The sequence below is a fragment of the Bemisia tabaci genome, chromosome 6, assembly GCF_918797505.1.
Source record: "Bemisia tabaci chromosome 6, PGI_BMITA_v3".
Lineage (NCBI taxonomy): Eukaryota > Metazoa > Arthropoda > Insecta > Hemiptera > Aleyrodidae > Bemisia > Bemisia tabaci.
In genome coordinates, this window is record NC_092798.1 from 12,292,704 (window position 1) to 12,313,823 (window position 21,120).

The 21,120-nt window shown below is 35.7% G+C and overlaps 1 protein-coding gene across 6 annotated transcripts; it reads left to right on the forward strand.

Moving 5' to 3' along the window:
* Positions 1-1,081: 1,081 nt before the first annotated feature.
* Positions 1,082-21,016, forward strand: LOC109041416 (protein max). 6 transcript variants are annotated; one of them, XM_072301914.1, is made up of 6 exons: positions 1,178-1,334; positions 2,695-2,781; positions 8,800-8,910; positions 10,273-10,411; positions 12,340-16,961; positions 18,978-21,016. In XM_072301914.1, exons 2-5 carry the CDS (start codon positions 2,728-2,730, stop codon positions 12,501-12,503), a joined length of 468 nt encoding a protein of 155 aa, XP_072158015.1. In that variant the 5' UTR covers positions 1,178-1,334; positions 2,695-2,727; the 3' UTR covers positions 12,504-16,961; positions 18,978-21,016. The 6 variants fall into 6 exon arrangements, with proteins under 6 accessions (XP_072158017.1, XP_072158018.1, XP_018913317.1 ...); XM_072301915.1 differs by having other exon boundaries at positions 1,179-1,334; positions 10,288-10,411; XM_072301916.1 differs by lacking the exon at positions 2,695-2,781 and having other exon boundaries at positions 1,082-1,334.
* The last annotated feature ends 104 nt before the right edge of the window (positions 21,017-21,120 follow it).

The following is a 21,120-nucleotide window of genomic DNA, read 5'->3' on the forward strand; positions in this document are numbered from 1 at the left end:
TTTTTCTATGTTGCAACTGAAATACGCATTTAGCCATTGATATTTTAAAAAATCTAGTACCAAGAAAATCCAAATAAACTTCTTATGAACTAAGGATGAGTATCTCATAGGAGCAGAAAATAATGTGAACAAATTTTAGATCATTTGAAGCTTGTAACCTTTCATTGACAATGAGATTACGAAAACACATTTTGATTGCTGTGTCGCCAAATCTTTATCCTTGCCTCAAGTACTTTTTCGAACGAGTGTACAATGTTACAGCTCAACATTTTCGGAGGATAGCCTCATTAAGAGGGTCGAGCTATAGGTATCCTTTGAAATTTTCCGCATTAATGAGGTCATTGGCCCGCCTCCTCAGTATTAATTCATTCATTTCTAAAATGAGGGGCTTGGAGGACAAGGGGCATAAGTGCAGCCTTACCCATTTTGAGAAATGCGTGTTTGAAGTTTAGAAAGTAGATGGATCCTTATGGCGGAAAGAAAATTCGAACTGACTTTTGGATGCTTAAAAAAAGGAATTCAGGAAACTTTTCACAGATTATGCACTAAAACTAGTTTTACTTTAGGTAAATCATGAATATCTCATTTTTTTCAAAAACTGCACTTATATGCGCCTTGTCCTCCAAGCCCCTCAGATGGCTTAAATTTTGGAAAACTTTGGAGCCTCAGTTTTCTATCACCATTAATTACAACTTTCATCAATTCCAAGACAGTTGTCTTGTTGTTATAGGCGAATCCAAGGGGGGGGGGGGGGCGTTGCGGGCGTACGACCCCCCCCCCCCCCTGTTTCGCCCGAAAAAATTGAGGAGGAAAGGGACAGGATAGAAGAGAACTCAAGCCGCATGCTATAAAATTTCGAAGGGATCCCCCCCACTCAAAGTGACTGGGTCTGCCACCCATGTTCAGTACGTAAATAAAATAGTTTTCACCATTCAATGGTTTTCACGCATTCGCGCTCTTTAAAGGAAGGAGCAAACGCAACCTTCTATACGTCGGTATGAGCGGGACGTAAAAAAACCATCCCGCGCTTTGGTGAAGTTGCCTTTTAGCAACATTTGTTTGAATTAAAATGCGCTTTTTACAGTAAAAATACCAACATTTTAAGTAGACTTGCCATCACTGTAGCATTAGTTGATTGTTGTTGTTGTCATCGATGCTGATTGGTCGAGAGAGCGAGGTGGCTGTTCTCAAACAAAACATGGCTGTCTCGTGCGTAGCATAAAGCCCCCCATTAATTTATGTTGTAAAATCATCGTGTAAACTATTCCCCTTTTATTTTTAAGTAGTTCTAGTGTAAAATGAGTGACGACGATCGGGATTTAGACATCGAAAGTGTAAGTATCTGATTTATTCCTTTCGAGAAGTTTGCAATGTAGGTCATCCCAAAGATCATTGTTCTCCATGGTCTAATGGCCACATATTTCTCTTAGGAAAATGAAATCTTCAGGTACTTTTGAAGATCCGCTGTGGTCATTTACAATTTTATTTAGTCATGGCCTCTTCATTCTATCTTTCATCTCCCCACTAAGCACCATCTGCAGCGGAACTCTCATGACTGCACAGGGAGATGACAAACGAGTGTCCAGCTTGTTGTTCAAAGATGTTGCTGAAATTGTTAAAAGTCTAGAAGTCTGTGGAATCAGAAGTCGTTAGACGTCTTTGGAAGAACCTAATCTCTGATGAAGAGGAAAAATTTCTGAGGAAAAGACTCTCTGCCTGTCCAGTGACCAAACCATGAGCACTTGTAATGTCAGGGAGTCACATTGGAGTGGCTAACCTCTACTGTTAATAGACGTATCACCCCTATTACTTTTAGTCTGAAGCGTCAGAGGACTCATTACACTGAAAGTGACGAACGAGAAAGAGATTAGTGAGAAGCTACCACTATTTTGAGTTATCAAAAATTCATTTCTGTTAATGTCCTCCGTAACAGCAGTCGTAAATCTGCAATAGGTTAGGTCGTCAAGCAAGGAACTTTTACCCCTCAGGATAGCCTTTAATCAATAGCAGTCTTTGGTATGCCTCGCTGACATACTAAAGTGACTGGACAATTTAAAAATGGAATGTGGTCCTTAAGAGTCATTCCAGTCAATTAGGTCTTAAAGCATGCTTGAATGAACATTTCTACAGTAATTGCATCAGAAAATTTCTCCCATGTGATTTCTTGAAAGCCTAGTTCTCAACTGATGAGAAAAATCTAATGCTATTAATTTTATTCCTATCTTTTGATGTTATAAACTTTACTACCAATAAATTCATAATAAGCACTTTTGGACTTGATGAACAAGCCCAGGGGTGCAGATTGTTCTAGGCCTTCACACTTTTCCAGAAGGCCTCCGAAATTTTCTGCAATGTGATGGGTTTTCACAAATAGGTCAAGACAGCATGCTGATCCAAGTTTTTTTCACTTTCTGGATGTGTGCCATAGTTGTATTGTTCCACATGAGTTGAAAATCTGCAAACCTGCAAAAAAAGAAAGGAAAAGTAGAAAAAAAAGGAACTAAGTCAGCCTCCAAAATTCGGTCATGATCGCATAGTCAAGAACAATTTGTACCCCTGATTAAGCCTGTCTGCTGGACTGAAAATCATCGCCTGAAGGAGTCATAAAATAATAATCAATTAGCCACCCGTAACTGTGTAACATCTTTTTGGACATCTTTTGCCTTAAGTAATCATGGTTCTTCTTTCAAACAGTGAAATTGGAACATTTTTTACGAAGTGATAGGGATGTCTAAATCACAGAGCTGGTCATCAGCTGAGCTGAGTCCTCCTCCACCATCGGTAAAGATCAAGATTTTCAGTTTTTCTAATCACTAGTTTGAAGTGGATGTGGGATTAAACAGGGTTTTCAAGGTTTTCATCCAAAGCTTACCTTTCATTCATCCAAGGTTTATAAACTCAGGTTAGTTCTCTGGTAAAATCTTGGGACTGCTGTGCTAAGGAAAAATGTCCTTTGTGCGTTCTGAATTTCCATGATTAAAACTAGAGGTACATAAACTTCTCGAACATGTGACGGAGCGTATAGCAGTCAGTTGGTCAAGCTTAAATGGAAAGGCTGCCAAAATGGGGTTTGAAAATTAGAAGTTTGGGTAAATATACATCTAGAGTTCTAACCTTGAAATTTCTGGGAAAAAAAGGGTTTTTCAAATGGGAAGGCCAAGAACTTTCTGCATCCCCGGATAAAATGTGACTTCAGAAGAACCAGTAAATTTTTTCCAAAGAATTTCACTTACTTACAATTTCATCCAAGGTTTTTCCCAGAAAAAATGCTCATAATTTTCTTCAAATGGTCATCACTCTGGTCAAAACTTGGCAACATTCAAATGTTTATTTAGCATCTTCCCTTAGCACAGCAGCGAAAGTCATTTGATCTGAACAAACGAGAAAATCAAATTTTCTGTGTGCTAAAAATGTGTGCTAAACTATCTCTTACAGTCAATTCAGTTGAATTGAGAGAACCTAGAATTGAGAACCAAGTCAGGGAAATGTCTAGCAATCGAATGATAGGAGTATTCTGAAGATAGTTCTTCTGAACTACAACTTTTGGCTAACCTGAGTCGATCAATCTTGTATCCATAAGTTTTTGTTGTGCTCTGAGTTCATACAAAGGGACTGTCGGAAGCCGCCAATGGAAGTCATCGGTCGAATGAAAATTAAGGTCTAACCAACTAAGACCCCTCTGTAGACAATTGCATCGTGATAGAACTGATAAGTTGTAGAAAGGGAAAATAAGTCCAGGTGGAACAATGGCTGTTGTGAAATGAGTGTGGATTCAATAAAATGTTTAATTTTAATTGAACATGTCATTCAATTTCAAATTTAATGTTAGGTATTGAGGTAGCAATCTTAATTTACCCCGTACACTTATCAGGCTGCTGGTTATGAAAAGAATTTCTCAAGGCTTGTTTTCTGCACTCTAAGGCTCCGCTCGGTGTCAGGGGTTCCCAGGTGTGCTGAAAAATCAGCATTTCTGCCTTTGAGCGGTGGAAATTAATGTGTCCTAATTTATCTCATGAGAATCGAAGCCAATTTCAGCTTATTTTTGCCTACCTACTTCCTCCTTTGAAAACTCATCAAACCCTGCTTTATGCAAAAAAGAACTTGATTTAGGATCAAAATTTCCCCTCCCCGAAATTCCCTTCTAACTTATTAGTCGATCTCAAACTCGCCCCACTTTTCCTTAATTCTCTGACTTGGAAAAAATTTTGGGTAGCATTATCCCCCTTGCATGTCTGAAACAATGGTAAGATTGCTGGCTGCTCCGTGGAGAGGGGAGGGGGGGGGGGGGTGATGCCCACTCATATCTGCAAACTGCTCACAGATTTCAGTATGTGGACAGAAATCCTTCACAACTTTCAGATGGTTAATTTCTACAGAATCTATGCTCGCTCATTAAAAACGAAATTTCATGGCTTATAGAAACAACTGGCTCATATCATAAAATGAGGTTTTCCTGTTTTTCTTGTTTGGAGGAAACTTCCCCTTTTCAATAACGGTAAAATTTGTCAAAACGCAGCTCTTGATTCAAACGGTGGAATTTTTCCCGTCAGAATCTTGAAGTAGTCAATTTCAGACCATATTTAGTTAAAACTGAACCTCTTTGTGTTTTTTTGTTCGGTAGGTATTGAGCTTTCGTCTTAGACCTCCTTGCACTCCACCCTGCCCCCTCTTCCGAATTTGAGGGGGGGGGAGGTCTGGAAATTGGGGAAAAGAAGGGCTGGGGGAATAAATTAGTATTGGATAGACATAAGTGGAAAATGACCATGGGGCCATGATGACGTTTTTGCGTCATGCGCCTTGGATCGGGACAGATTTTTAGGTTTTGTCCAGACTTTTTTTAAGTTTCATGCCAATTTCAGGAAGGATGGCCCGGGAACCTCCATTCAGGCCCCACTGTAGCAGTTCAGTTAGTTAGCTCCCTCTCCCCTCCCCCCATGAATTGCCATGTTTTAGTATATTCCTTGATAACTTTTATACTGCTGTAACTTCTGGAGGCGATTTTAGGTATTGAGATGTCATGTGTACGTCATTGCAATAAAGCACTCACAGCCCACCCAGCAAAATTTCCTAATGAATTTTCCGTTATAAGAGGAACGATCAAGTTGTATACGCCCAGTATGAATAAAAACTGGATGATTCAATTCAGTTGAATCCTTTTCTCTTCTCTCTTCCTCTTTTCATCTTTTTCACAACATCTTCTTCAGCAAGCATACATTCCCTGCTTATCAACTCGTTTGTAAGTGCACACGGCAAAATCAGTAGAAAAGTGGAGTCTCTAGTTGTAGGATGATTCCTTCAGGGGTGCAGAAAGTGTTCGACCGGGCGGTCGCAGGAGAAATGAGGAGCTTGGAGAGCGGGACGCATAAGTGCAGTTTTTGAAAAAATTGAGAGATTAATGATTTCAAGCAAAACTAGACTTACTGCATATTCTGTGGAAAATTCGCTCCCAAATTCCAGTTTTCAAGCATCAAAAAGTCAGTTTGAATTTTCTTTCCTCCATAAGGATCCATGTAATTTTGAAACTTAAAAAATGTATTTTCGAAATAACAAAAACTGCTCTTGTGCGCCTTGTCCTCTAAGCCCCTCAAATGTGAATGCAGCCGTAAAGGAGAAAAAATATGACGGCAGGGCTAATTTTTGTGAAGGAAACTGCTGAAAGCTTCATTTTTTGGGAAGGGAACTGCTTAATGTGTTACTTTTGCGAAGGAAACTGCAACTCACTCTTTTCTGCAATGAAGATTGTGTTGCATCTTGGTCAGTCTTGAGTGGACTGCAACGTGGAGACAGCGTCAAAATATGTAAAGGCTGCCTCAAAAAATGTGAGGCATAGAACTTTCTGCACCCCTGGATTCTTTGATCTGCGCAAAAAATGCAACGGTCCTCTCTCTCTTCAATTACCAGGCTATACACCCTCAAATAAAAGTTTTCTTAGTATTTCGCTCAAAAATTATCCCAACAAAGCAGATTTGTTCAAAGCAAGCCAGTGGAAGAGGTTAACCTTCACTGAAACATCTTTAATCATAATGATTTCATCATTTTAAATACATTTGAATAACACATTTAACAAGATTTGCTTAGCCTCAGCTATTTCAGCAAAGCGAGTGGAGCATGTCATGGTGGAACAAGGGAACATAGATTATGACGGAGTTTTTAGCCATCTAAATTCACAATTAATCACCAACCCTTAATTATTGAATGATCAAAGATCACCAAAGCAGTGTCCATATCGGCTTCCAGATTTACTCATCATGTCCGCTTAGCTAACCTAAATCATCTTTGTCTGAGGTTCATTGTTTGCAAGATTTTGCTTGATCTTTAAAGGCATGTGGAGAGAATTGATCTTGTGGATAGTCTTCCATTGTAAAAATAGTCGTGATGAAGTGGCACTAACCTTTTTTTTGTTAATTCGCCCAGAATTGGAGGAGATATCACTACTGAAAGTAAAAACTTAATTGTATGTGTGGGAGGAGTAATGATTGACGTACTATTAAACTCCTGCCAGTTTGCTTGCATATTAACAAAATGCAATACCTACTAACCAGTCATGATCAGTCCTAGCATTAATTAACACCTGAGGTATTTTCTTGAGAAACCCCATGCCCGCTTTTCTTATATTCTCAAGTCTCATTTTGAATACTTGTGGGCCTTTCTGTTTCCTTTAAGTGCAAGGAGAATTTTTGTCCGTTGCAGTTTTTTGCACAACCGTGTGGCCGTGAACTATCTGCATCCCTGCTTTTATTTTTGCACCATCAAGATTTTGTACAGTACTTAAATTTCTTAATCTCCAGCAATTTTTTATCAATAGTTGCAGCTTAGTCTTTTTAATTGAGTTTTAATAACTTTCAAAGAAGCTCATTCATTTCTCCTCATAATGCATTTAATGTTTTTTTTTTTTTTTTTTTTTTTTTTTTTTTTTCTTAAAATTTAGTCTGAGCTTTGTCGAAATAAAATTTCATTGCATCCCACTGTAGTTTCTCTTGGGCTGTATCTGTAGGATTTGTTCAAATTAAACTATGTATACTATTCTTGAAATCGTTTTTTGATGAAGAGTGAGAACCAAAAATTGGTTTGGGAGCGGTCCATCCAATCGCATTTACTATGCAAATCAAATTCTTGGAGTTGAGCCGTGTTGCATCATGGTAGCGTTGCCAAATGGTGCAAATTTTCCACAGAAAGCGTTTCCCCAAAGGCGCATTGCAAATGTCAATCCCGAAAGTTGTTACCAATAACATTTTCACATCTCGCATTATTTTGCAACACCAGCATGGTGCTACTCGACTCGTCTGAATTTCGAGGATTTCACTCTAAACACGATTGTTAATGCAACTTTTTTTTTTTTTTTAATTTTTTTATTCTATGTTTTCTACTTACTAAGTAATACAAACAATTTCGTTGAGATAATACAATACAAATTTACAAAGATATACCAGAGAAATATTTTTTCCTTAGGCTAAGTTGTCGGAGGAGGGGGGGGGGGGTTCTAGGTAGAAAACTATTGATAACTAAGAACTGCAGCCCAACGTTGTGTCAACATAAGCTAACCAAAGCGTCCGCAGTTTTTTGTGTATGCACTATGGACGTCTGGAGAACAACTGTTCTATCAATTGTACACTATCTCCGGTATGTGTAGCGTTGCCAAATAGTGAGTTTGCGGGACTGTTATAAGAAAAGAAGAGCGGAATCACAACCTATCGTGATCATCGCTCTTTGCAGGGTGACAAGTTTTCTCGGATTTAAATATTCCCTGACTTTTCAGATATTTTTTACACATAATAATTCTTGACTCTTCCCTCGCTTTTCGAAGATTTTTCGCTTGGTTTCTGATAAAAGTTTAAGTCTCATCACAAGCAATTCGCCCGCGAAGCGCAAATTACGGAAATTTCATCGGTTGTGATTTGCGGGATCGACATTCACAATACCTTTTTGGAAATGCTTCTGGCAGATGATGTGCACCATTTGGCAACGCTGGGATGGTGCTTCACAATCCGAATTCCGAGAATTTAATATTAAATATCATTGTAAATGCAATGTAAGAAACCTTGAGAACTATCAGCCGCAGTCACACGCTTTGCCCAAGAAAGCCAGAGCGCCTGCAATTTTTTGTGTGTGCAACACGGACTTCCAAAAAACACGAATGGTTGCATCCAGACCTAAAAAAAAGTATTTCCTCCTTCAAAAAGTAAAGTCCTTTTTGAAAAAGTCGAAGGGCCATCAATTTTTTCCGCTTATGATTACAAAATGTTCACTCATTGCATTTTTATGTTGGAGCACAAAAATAGGGCGCTTATATTTAATCAAATATAAAAAGAAAGTAATGAGTAACTAAAAATTAGACCGAAGTAGAATATGTTTTTTTCATGAAAAGAAAGTATGAATATATGCATCGGGAAATGTTAATATCTCGGTTTGAAGTTAATTTAAGAAATGGTGCAAATCGTTTTTCACACAAAATTTTGAAGTGAGAAGACTCATCAGAATGCCTAAATTCGTGCCTTGTCTAGTGGCCTGTCAATTGCATGTAACCTCATCATTCTATTTCGCCCAAAATGGTTTCTCCAGCATTCTGATCATTTAGGTTCAATTCCAACCGTTAAGAGTAGTCAAAATTCCTCTGTATTCCTAAAAAGTTAGATTTAAAATGTCTTTACTCTCTGACAATTAGAACTTAAAAACAAAAGAACATGGAAACATTGTTGAATACAGTAATTAAAATATACATTATTTACAGTTGCGCCAGCATGTCATACTATTCGCACCACCATTTCTATCCAAGATTATTAATGCAAAATCTGTTTTCAGGCGGAGAAGCGGGCCCATCATAATGCTTTGGAAAGAAAAAGACGCGATCATATCAAAGATAGCTTCAGCAGCTTAAGAGATTCAGTTCCAGCCTTGCAAGGAGAAAAAGTTGTAAGTTGAATTTTCTCCTTACTCCTCTCCGGTCACTCACGCTGCCGTCCTATGGAAAAACGCCGTATGAGCCTTTAGGTGTCGCCAGGTTCTTTCGACAGAAGCAGAATTTATCAGGAAAATTTCGAATGTTTTTCTTCAAAATTTTCAGACGGTTTTGTTCGTAATTTGATCTAAAATATTCGAAAATTTCAAAGGAAAAATATGAATAACTTTCCTCAAAGACACAAATTTTACCCAGGGACTTTTGACAACTCTCAAATGGTCATACTGTGTTCTTCCTTAGTACAGCAGCACGTATCTCATGAGACTCCACTTTTATTTAACACATCATAATATTTACATCATAGTTTTTATTATCTTTTATTATCATGATATTCAAAACTTTGAATATGGAGCTATACATACACTGAATTCCTAAAGGAAATCATGCAAATAAAGAAAATTCAAAGGTTATGTTATGGCCTTTGATATATTTGTTTGTCTCTCGCAGGAAAAAATTTATTTGGATTGCGCTTTTCAAGTATTTGTTAGTGACTTTTTTTTTTTTTTTATCAGCCAACCATTGCGTTAATTTGCCTATTTCCAGTAGTTTTTCTCTACACTTGTGGGTAAAGATACTGACACTTCCAGACAAATTTGTGCAATGGTTCACCCATGAAAAAATAAACTGCTTGTAGAAATACTGAAACAGCACTGACAGGATACATTACTTCATGCAGGAGACAACAATCTTCAGATATTTTTTAAGTGTGAACGAAAAACGTTTTTCATTAAACATTAATTTTCGACAGTAGAATTATTCCTCTCTTTTTCTGTATTATTTTCACCGGACAAAGTCTTTATTTTGGATTCTTGCCCAAGCGTCAAAATGCAACTTTTTAGTAAATGTGCTTACATGCTCAGGACTTTGGATTTTGACAACTTGGGAAGCTCAGGAAGCTTCCAAGATTTTTTAAAAAAATTACTGAAGTTCAGTGTCACCAATCTGAAATTCTCGTAGATTCTATTTCAAGTGACATTGAAGTATAATATAATGAAGTATGAAGTATATAAATAAGCACAACCTCACCCCTGTACAGTGAACAAGCAAAAAGCTAACAGTAAATCTGTCCGTCAAGTGGACAGGCTCTTTTTAAAGAGGCGGCATGTAGATTGTTCCTGTTTGTTTCATTCCATCCTGTTAAAAGTCGGGAAGTTTCCTGCCAGTAAAATTTGGGCTTTGAAAGGGAACTGATGTGTTTTGTCATTAATCAATGCAACTAAATAATCTGCCTGAAAAATTGTTTTAAATAAATGACTGGTAAGTTAAAACAATTTTTCAGGTTACTTTCTTTATTGACTGGTAAGGTAATATTTTAGGGTTCTGCGTTGCAGGCAAGTAGAGCTCAGATCCTCAAGAAAGCTGCTGATTACATTCAGTTCATGAGGCGGAAAAACTCTGCTCACCAGCAAGATATAGATGATCTCAAAAGACAGAACTCTCTCCTCGAATCTCAAAGTATGTAACATTTTTATTTTATTTTTTCTGTTGTGTATAATGTCCTCCCTTTACTCTGATAACCTAAACCTTCTATTAGATTGCAACTCATTAGATTGCAATTTTCTTTTAGATCCCAGGAAACAATTTGCTCTTTAGAAACAGTGTAAATGTGTTTGAAGGTAATTTTTAAAGATAGAGTAAAAAAAATGCATTGTGTCACAATCATTAATTTTCAGTGTTTGATATTGAACCGTTTCCAAGAGTCAGAAGGAGGATGGTTTGCTCAGTTTTAAAGTTTTCATACAACCCAGTCCCATGTACCTGTTCATTTTCAAACATGTGAGATGTCAAAATTTCTAACTCTAACATTTGCGTTAATCGATCGCAAGTTTCCTTGGTAGTGGTGATGAATCAGAAAATTGATGCTGGAGCTACAAATGTGCACAAGTTACTGGTTCTGTATGCACTATATTTATCTGAGAATTATGGCCTCGGCAATAAGATTCCTCTCTTGCCAGGATTAGGCAGGAAATTTTCCAAATTAGTGAGAAAATTGGAAAAGTACCATTGGAACGGAACTCATTTTTTTATTTTCTTCAGCAACTGTGTGAAAAGTTAGAGTCGATGCATTCTTGTCATTAATATTTTCTTCAAATGTTTTATTTTTTTATTTATTTTGTTTATCATAGTTCTCTTCTGGAATTTTTCAAAAGATGTAAGATGGACATTAATCCTTAATGTTCTTCCTCATCTTTTGAGTTATTTATCAGTTTCATTCAGCTTTTTATCCTCTTGTCTTGGCCATCGACACATGAGCTGGCTTTTCTCATGCAAAGTACTGTATGTTAGAGTTTTTTCTTTTTGTTACCATCACCTTTAAGACAAAAACAGCTGCTGAATTCAGCACGATCAATAAGTAAAAATCACCAATCCCTAAATTATCGATGTTTGGTATGAAAATCAACGTTGTTTCTGTTTCATCTTTGACAAAGAGGGAAAGTCAAGAAATTGAGTAACTTGAAAGGTTTTCTTCCAGGTTTCATTTAATTTTTGGGCTACGTCATATTTTATTGTTTCAGTTTTTGCTCTTGTTGACTGCTTCTTTTGCATCCCATTTTCATAGGAAAAATTTTATCTTGGAGACATTAGATATTATTTCTCTTTCCATGCACAGTAATTTAAAATCATGAAAATTTAAAATACTCATTGAGTAACAAATGACGCGAGGGATTTTGTATGATAAAAGTTAATGTAGGCAGGTGAATGTCAGCAAAACTTATATCTTACAAATATTTGTTGATAATTATACCATGGACCCAATTTTTTTAAGTAGTAGGTGTATTTATGTTGCTGGCCTGCCAATTTGCAAAGAACGCAGTATGTGCATTTGAACGGTGCTAAATTCCTTCCGATAAAATTTTTATTTCCAAGAAAGTTGAGTATTTTTTGTTTCCAAGAAAGCTGAGTATTTTTTGTTGAAATTCTGAGAGAAGCTAAATTAGTGGTGGATTAAATGTGGTCCACAACGCAGTCTTAAGAGGTCTCTGAAAATCTGTCCGTTTGCTGAAAATGTGAAAAATTGGCTTTTCAGCTATTTTTTAGCCGCAAAAAAAATAATCGAAATAATGCTCCCCTGCTCTATTAATATTGATATGTATTGCATTTTTCCGCGCTTTAAAAAATGAATAAATAAATCAAAAGGTAATAAACAAATAGGAAAATCGTCTTGACCCAAAACATTCAAGACCAGCTGCTCTAGATAAAACTTTTTGGAAAATTTTGAAGAAAAAGTATCTAGAGTTTCTTTAGAGAGTGCACATTTTATTGGCAGAAGTTTTGCAATTATTCGAAGATTTTTACTGTGTTTTCTAACTGCGTAGCATTTTTCTAGCATAGTTTATTTTTATGCTAATGTCTGAGAATCGGTGCATTGTTCTGTTTTGTAGTTCGAACGCTTGAAAAAGCGCGGGCGTCTGGCAATTTTGCAGCAGAACCAACCGACATAAGACTCGATTCCGGATTCCCGCAAGAGTCAGAAACCGATACCTCAGATTCTGAATCGGTAAAAACTACTAGGAAAGCCAAAAAAATGAAGGTCGTCGGGCTATGATATAGAATGAAATTCAAATTACTGCTAACAGAAAAATTGTAACACTCCTTCTTAAAACAAAGACAACAAGAATGAAGATGAAAGTATTATATTTAAAACCCCCACTTCACCTAGTGTTTTCTCTTCTTGTGTACTTCCTTAAAAACCAACTGCATTTTAGCTTATGAAAGATAATGTTCTCTTAGCGAATTATGTAAGGTTTTCTTTCTCACAAGTACAATGAACTTGTGGATGAAAGCGAAAGATCTGACCCTTTTGAATAGCTGGCATCGCTGGGATGAAAACTGTTATTTTTTGGTATAATGATTCGATGGAAAAATGACGGAAGTGCAAATTAATCATCCTTCATTCTATTCAAATCTTTGCCTTAGTACGGATTTCCGATTCTCTTAGCTGTTCTAGTAACTTACAATTTTTTAAGCAACCATTTCTTTCAGCAATCGTAGCTATTATTTGGGTGATTATTCAATGTTGTCTCGGATTCCTGAAAAAATAAACGGCATTCTCCATCTATGTTTGGCAGTCGACAGCTTTTGTTTTAAATTATAGGAATATGGTGTCACTCCTCATAAGCTTTATCGCGGGAAAAAAATAAAATATTTTCATTATTACAATATGAGTCCTCCTCTCTCCTCCCATTCATTCAGATTTTAAAGTGAAGGGTTGCAAGATGGTTGTGGACCTCTTAATTTAGTCGTTAGAACGAGAAATCTATGAAAAGTAAAACTATTTAAAATCTGTAAAGAGTTAATCATGCAAACATGGAATAAACAAAAAAACAAAAGAGGAAAAAAGAAGTTACGGAGAGAGTTCCAGCCCCATTGGTTAATGAGTTGACCGTTTTGAGGTGTTATCCGCCAACGAGGAGTAATTAGTCGATTGTCTACCATTAGAGAAAGATATTTGTTATTTGGATCGTATCATCCAGAATAATCCAGTTCCTCCAAAATGAACAAAGATACCTAAGTAAGCATTGATTATTTTGACTATCCCATTTGAATGAAAACCAATTTCTAAGGAAAGAAAAAGACACATGAATTGTTATACTAAAGTTTTCCTCATTTGCAGCTTTAGATCAGTTGTCCTCATATTGTATTAATTTCAGAAGCCTCCATAGCCTTCCATAAATTGAAAGTTTTCTCGCCTATCTCAACCTATAATTCACAAACCTTGTTTGTGGACATGAATTGGTTAACTGCTTGTGTTAATTTTTAGTGGTTGAATCCTGTAGTTTTGCGAAAAATGTTACCATCGTCAAAACTTTAACTTTCTACTTCTGGCATTAACAGAGGTACCACCTTTTGCAAAATGCAATGATTGACATAAGGCATCGTAGTTGTGCATCTCAAGGCTTCTGCCACCTTGGTTTTACCTGTGATGTTTTTGGTGCAACCATTGCAAATGAGTGCATCAGTGTCTGATAATCTAAGGTGAAGGCTTACATCATGGAGGCATGCACTAAAGCGGTGAATGACATCAATCTTTGTCGTTTTCAAAAGGTGAAATGTTGGATTATATCAAATGGAAAAACTTAGAGTTCGGAAGTTGGAAGGATCCTTTTAATTTTTGCTAATCGTAAACAGCAACCATCCGATCGCAATTTTACAATTTGCATAACGGACCTACTAAACTGATTTTCATTCTTATTGTTTTTGCTCTGAAGTCCAAACTTAATCGGTATAATAGTTTTCTGTTCAGTTTAAACTAAGGACGAGAGAACTTTTGTTCACTTGTCTTTCTAATCAATGTAAGCTGTCTGTCTCTTCTCTTTTTATTTTCAAGTAGAAATAGCTTTAAGTTAAAATTATTGCCATCATCAAGATACTACTGAATCTGGAGGTCATTTTACGTGTGATTCTACTAAATCAGCACCGTGGATCGGGAATGCTTTGCGCTTAAAGCGAGTGGCTGTGAAAAATTCGTGCAAACTTATTCGATACTGCTTACGGAGTAGGTAACTTATCTTTCCTGACTTTCAATTTCAGAATAGCTCCCATGCCACCGAAAACTCTTTGCTTCTTTGATTGGAATAATTTGATATACATTAATTTAATTTAATTTGAAGCTTAGTTTTAACTTTGTAAATTTTTATTTTGTATCATAAGACTACTTTTAATTTCCCCTATCTTCTCATCTCCTTATTTTCAGTACAAGAATGAATATTGAATAAATCTTTGTTACTTTATAACTTGGTGTTTTGATTCATTTGTGATTTTGCCCATTAGATGGCCAAACTGAGAAGATTCAAAACCCCCTGTAATTTTGATCGAATGATCATAAAATCCTCAAAATATGAAGAAGAATGAGGAACAATTAGCAAATTAACAATCTAAAGTAAATTAACTTGACATCGCATCTCCCTTTCAGATAAACCTAATTTTATTAAGGTTAGTGAAAAAATAATGATGAAGGCTTTGTCTCCCGACAATCAATTTTTCAGGGTAAAAAGTTTGTTATTAAAGAATTTCATTTTATTTGCTTCATTCAAAGTATGCATCTGAATGTATTTCTCAATTTTATGTAACTCATGAATTAGGCGTATGTATTTTGTAGAAAAAAAATTTCGATCATCAATATATTTTTCATAAGCTTTAGCGAGGGGAAAAGATTATTTCATTTTTTTATCTCATAAATTATTAATAACTGTATTTCACAGTGAACTCCAGTTTCCTATTAAAGGATTTACAATGTAAATATTAGAAAAAGCTCCAAATTCTCTTGAATTTTTACTGTTTATAAGGAGCTCTAAGAAAACAAAACAACTGAACAAATCTACCAAGAATTAAAAAATAATGTTGAGGCCGATTTTTCGCTTAAGATATTAGAAAAAATACCTTCAAAGTAATTAAAGCTATTAACCTAATTATGAAACAAAATTGAGATTCTTTTAATGTCAAAATATATCATCCGTAAAAAGAAGAGATATGCTTTCTCCTTTATGTGATGATTTTCATAATACATCATTTAAACTCCCATGAAAAAAAAAAAACAATATCTACTTCTTTGTTTACACCAGCTCTCAAGATACTATCATTGTTATATTAAATTTGCCAAAAACATCAATTCACACTCGGACTGTTTTTTTCTGAAAAACCTGAGCTGTTACTTACGATATTATTTCAAAGTGCAATGCAGTGATTTATCATGTCATATCGGTTAGGATGGATTCTAAAGAAGGTTAATTAATTTTTCTTTCTGGTAACTTGGAACAAGACTGCTCACAAAGCTTTTTAAATTTGATCTAAAAATTACCCACTTTGAAATATATTTCAATCATTTTTAAAACACTGAAACGCAATGCGTTTAGCAAGATACTGGGGAGGCAGTCAAAAATACTGGAAACTCGCACCGCTTATTGTCTATTGTTTCTGCCTAAACTCTGATAGAATCAAACTCTCATTTTTTCATCAAGCTTCGATTTTTTTTTTTACTTGGGACCATCCGCAAGAGATCCTTTTTAATATAGTTCACAGAAACTCAGAATTGAGGTATGAATTCCAAGGTACTAAAATTGTCGGATCATGATGCAATTTCATCATGAATTGGCAAAAAAAATAACTCAATAGCTCGCAATCAATTGTATTGGACACCTAGCAGAGTTTTCTCTGAAAATTTCACGATAATATTTTTGTATCCCCGTAGATAGAAATCCCACCGGTATTTTAGCACGCAAAATATAGACTTGCCTGGAAGCAGTTAAGTGGGAGAAATTAGTATTTTTCAGCAACCCATGAGCCAATTATAAAAACATCAGTTTGTTGGCAATCCATAAGAACGTGCATTCTAACTTTGATGTTTTCCAGTAAAATTGTTCTTAAGGAAAAAATAAGTAAACTTACCTGAATGTCCCCCTCAGATCCTCACAAATCCATAACGTTTTAACGGGCAATTAGAACAACGTTTTAATGGAAACAAACAAATCTGTGAAATTTTCTCTGCAATGTATCTACGGAGCAGGATTTGTGGCAGTTTGGAAAACCTGTAAAGTCAGGAAATTCAGAGGAAGTCAGGGAATTTTCTGCGCAGCGTTTAGCAAAAGTCAGCCTAATGAAAAGGAAAAATCTGAGCGTAACTTTTGTTCAAAGGTCAGGGAATTCGAAAATTTTGGAGTCAGGGTATCAGAAAATGAAGATATTATCGGAGAATGTGGAGGGGTCAATTTTACTCAGAATTGCCCTTTCTTGAGGGCCAGTAGGTAACAGAACTCCTATCTTTAAATCAGGTTTATCCTCCATCAATCTGATTAGAGATAACTAAATGATTTTTTTTTTTTTTGGGGGGGGGGGGGAGCAAAAGTGATTTATATTTCGTGTCCTTTGTTGTCGAGTTCTGCAAGAGGAAGAAAAGCTGAATGAAAATAGAATGGATTGAACCACGATGCCGCTTTGATTTCAGAGGAGTTTTAGTTGAAATTATGCTTGAACTGCTCTGGAAGTTGGCTACAGATATCCAATAGTTGTAAGTTAATCCACTTTTTTTATTATAGTTGTAGGATCAAACAACAGGCATTTGCTCATGAATTTTTTTGTCTAAGCATGAGTTATTACTTGGATGGATTTTTTTTTTATTTTCATTCTTAAATTTTAAATGAATGTGCTTTTGTATGATATTTTTCACCGGTGCGTAATGTTTTTTGTGGGTGATTTCTCGATTACAGGTATGAATTGTTGAAATGTGCAATACCTCAAAAGTAAAAGTGCACTAATTTTAAACAAAAATTTTAGGCCTGAGTGCAGAAAGGGCACTTCTTGGTTGTGTTGTCCCCGAGTTTTTCCTAACATTTCATGTAGGAACTAGAAACGCTTAAATTTTTCGTTGAAGCTTTTAAATAATACTCTAAATGATTTCACAATGCTCAAATCAATAAACTGCAGAAAAGGCACCCATTCGTTGGTTTCCTCCGAAATATTCGAGTTAATAGTAAAGATTCTGAAACTCTGTAATCGAGAAGTTCCCCATTTGCACTCAGCGCCTCATTTAGCAACTTGCGCGGTTTGTCTTGTTTTAAAACCCACAGTGGAAACATGGCAAGATCCTGTTAGCTGTATGCTTTTCTGGCTTTAAGTTAGGTGCTGTAACAAGAAGTTTTAAACAGCATATTGAAGTCCAAGTTGCCATTCAATCTTTGAACAACAAGACAGTGCTAGAAATCAAGCATCACAACAAACCTATTGATGGCTACATGCAAAAAAAGAAAAGCTTCTCAATTTAAAAATCCCCCATTATTTTTTATTTTCATCAAGGAAAAATATCTCAAACGTCGCCTTGCAATTCTGCAAGATTTTCTTTACGAATGACAGAAGGAAACTCACAGAAAGTTTTTTTAGAAACTGTTGGTTGATTTTCCACGGAAAAATTAAAACAAGAACCGAGACAAAACAACATCGCAATCTGAGTTATGCATTTTTCAACTTTAGCCATTGATATGTTTTCACATATTTCCTTTCAGTACAGGAAGCGGATGGTGAATTTTTATGTCATCCTCTCAGTGAGAGATCAGCCATTTCCTGTGTTTGAAGTTATTAACTACTTAGTTGCCAAAAAATCAATGTTCTTTCAAATCCAATTTCACTCTAAATCAATATAATTGTGCTTCACAACCAAATCATTTTCTCAGTGTGTTTCTCAAGCTTCCAAATCGTGTGCTTCATAGGGGAAAGAAACGCGTGGTAAACGCAGTTATTCACCGATCTTTGAGTTTGTATTTGATGGCCAATAAAACCCACAATAATTTTTATTTTGTTTAATGCATTGAATTCAACATTTTGCCAACGGTGTGAGGCACCTGATATCGTTCTTAATTTTGGACTAGAGGTAGGTGTCAGTGCCTGAAAGTGAGCCAAACCCATATTCATTTTAGCCGTAACGTGCCTTTGTCGACAGTGAGTTGATATGAACATCGAAAGTGTTTATCTTTCATCAATGAGTTGATTGATGCTTCATTTTTACCTTACCTCGTGGTTTCTCAATGAAATTCATAGTATCCAATTTTCAATAATTTTTGCTTAAGAGCTTGTAACCAGACCAGCGAGGGGTATGATTTTGAAAAGAGTATTAGGTACTTTATTTTAAGAAACTAACAAACCATTATGTTGTAATTTTTTGGATACTCTTCACTGAAACTAACTGGAAATCAGCTTTCTGCCACTGAAAATTACAAGCAAATGACTGCTGTCAGCCTCCGATACGAATGGCTTGTGAATGTGGATTTGTATCTAACCAAGGATTGAAATGTTTGTAACCAACCTTAACCTTCCGAAGCACAAATTCTATATTTATAGAGAAATTGATCTAGACCCGTCCGGCAACGGCCAAAAATAACATTGCCACAACATTGCTGCAACGTAGCCGCAACATTATTTTTGGCAGTTACATTGTGACAACATTTCCGCATCTACTTCAGGCAACCACTTGCCGGGCGGGGAGTATCATTCTGTGAGAAATATCCTTTAAAATTTTGCCTCTTTGTTTCAGAACAATATCTGGAGAAATTGATGATTCAGCGAGCGAACAAGAAAAAACAGTTGGATGAGTAAGCTTCTGGCTCCTTGCAATTAGGCCAAAGCCGCAATATTAGATTTATTCTGTTTCCATCCTCTTGTCTTGAGTCGAGTAAGATTTCTGAAAAACAGGTACCAAAGCAACACATCCTTTTTCCGTTTTCCTAGTAGCTCTACGTACAAATATTTGCAATCCGCAAATAAAGAAGACAATTTTTTACACAACAGAGCGTCACTTGTTTTCCGTAGAAATATCATCCTTCCCAATGGTTATGGGTGTTTCTATGCACTGCATCGAATGTCATAGTTCCCATCAGTTTTTCTTTTTTCAATGATACCAGAGTGAAAAATTACTCTAGATATTAGAAAAATTTGAATATTGATTACTTTCTGCCGCAGAACGAAGTTCATACAAATTAATACATTGTGATCCTGTGTCATCAAACTCAGTCTAAAAATATCTTTTTTCTTTGTCACATGAGTAAAAGTTTGAAAAACTTTAATTGACTTAAACTTCAATCATTGATCTTGTCAGAACTTTTCGAAAACTCTAGTATTTTGCATGAAATATTTTTCCGAATGTATTATAGAAATTACCTATCTTTTTTTTTTATGGATTCCAGACTGTCAAATTCTGAATTCATGATTTCATATTCTCAGTCTCTTTTTTCTTTTTCTTTGTTTCCAAGTGTTTCAAACAAAGTTTGGACAATCGTTTGTTTGAAACATTTGGTAAGAGAGGGCGTTAAGATGGGACAGAAGTAATTGGTTCAAGAGCTTGATGGCTGGGGATCCACTGAAGGTGACGATAGGTAGTAACATGTTTGAAAAATAAATATTAAAGAACGTTGAGTTTTTCATAAATTCCAATACTATCAGTGATTTTTTATAGTAGTTGCCAGTGGTACAACAATGTGAGTGCCATTTTTCACTAAAAACACTAAATCACAATCCATGGTCTTTTTTCCTGTGTAAAATTTCTCTGTCAAGTGCTGATGAAGAGGTGGTTGATGAATTTAACTGAGTTTCATCACGAACGGCACAACTGAAATCCAAAAAAGTAATCCAGATGCTTGAAAAGCAAAAAATAAACTCAACAGAGAAATTCATTTTTGATTGTGAATTGAAATGGCATCGAATAATGAAGAGGATGCCAAAAGGGTTGCAATAATGCTGCCTTAATGAAACTCACAGCTACAGTCCACAGCAACTTTAAGGCGATACCCTCGTTACGTTTCTGAAACTTTTTCAGCAACCATTTACCGGACTGGGTTCCTCCAAGTGAAAAAGCAGTAATGCCCAATTTTATTCCAAAATAGAGCTTACCAGACTTTGAATTTCCCCTCTTCAAATATTGTAGCAATTATGAAATGGGGAATGAATTTATGTCCTCCGGCAAGAAATTTAATTATCATTTTTCAAGAAGTCCACACAACATATTTCTACTGATGTCACAGGTGATTTTAGGAAAACACGTCTTCTTATTAATTGATTATACATTCCTTCTCAGGTAATGTAAATTACCCGTGTTTGTCGGCACCTTTATCCTTTCTTTTAAATTGGTTTACCAGAGGCCTCTTCCAATCGACTCTTTCAATTCAAGTTTTAAAATGTAAATAATTACCGAAGCGTTAAATTTTCAGAACTGATATTTTAACTCCATGTGAAACAATTATTTTGTCTTTTAAGTGACTCAAAGTTCGAGCATTTGCTTTTTATTACAATTAAATCAAGAGACACTGACCTTATCGAATAACTTTTGTTATGGAATCTTTCATTTTGTTATTTTTTACTGCATCATTTGTTTCTGTTCTCAATTTTTTCCATCTTTTAGTTTTTTTCTTCATAATCTGTAACTGCTTCACTATTTGATCAGTATTAGCGTGATGTATTACAGCATCACGTAATGATTATTGTAAGTCGTTTTGTCAATTAATCACACAGTTTTGGAGTTTTAGGTTTCACGCATGTAATGTGAATGAACTTTCATAATAAAAGTGAAATTTTTTCCCACATTTGAATTTTATTTCCAAATTCCTTGGATTATTTGCCATTGAGTTAGGTGAAATAGATCTGAACTGAAAAATTTCAGAATTATACCCAATTCCTCATCAAAT

Bases quoted from the DNA above. Each gene is read 5' to 3' on its own strand.
- LOC109041416 (XM_072301914.1), top strand. From the start codon at position 2,728: ATGTCTAAATCACAGAGCTGGTCATCAGCTGAGCTGAGTCCTCCTCCA. The intron at 8,911-10,272 runs GTAAGTTGAATT...GTAATATTTTAG, and splicing joins CCTTGCAAGGAGAAAAAGTT to GGTTCTGCGTTGCAGGCAAG. The intron at 10,412-12,339 runs GTATGTAACATT...TCTGTTTTGTAG, and splicing joins CTCTCTCCTCGAATCTCAAA to TTCGAACGCTTGAAAAAGCG.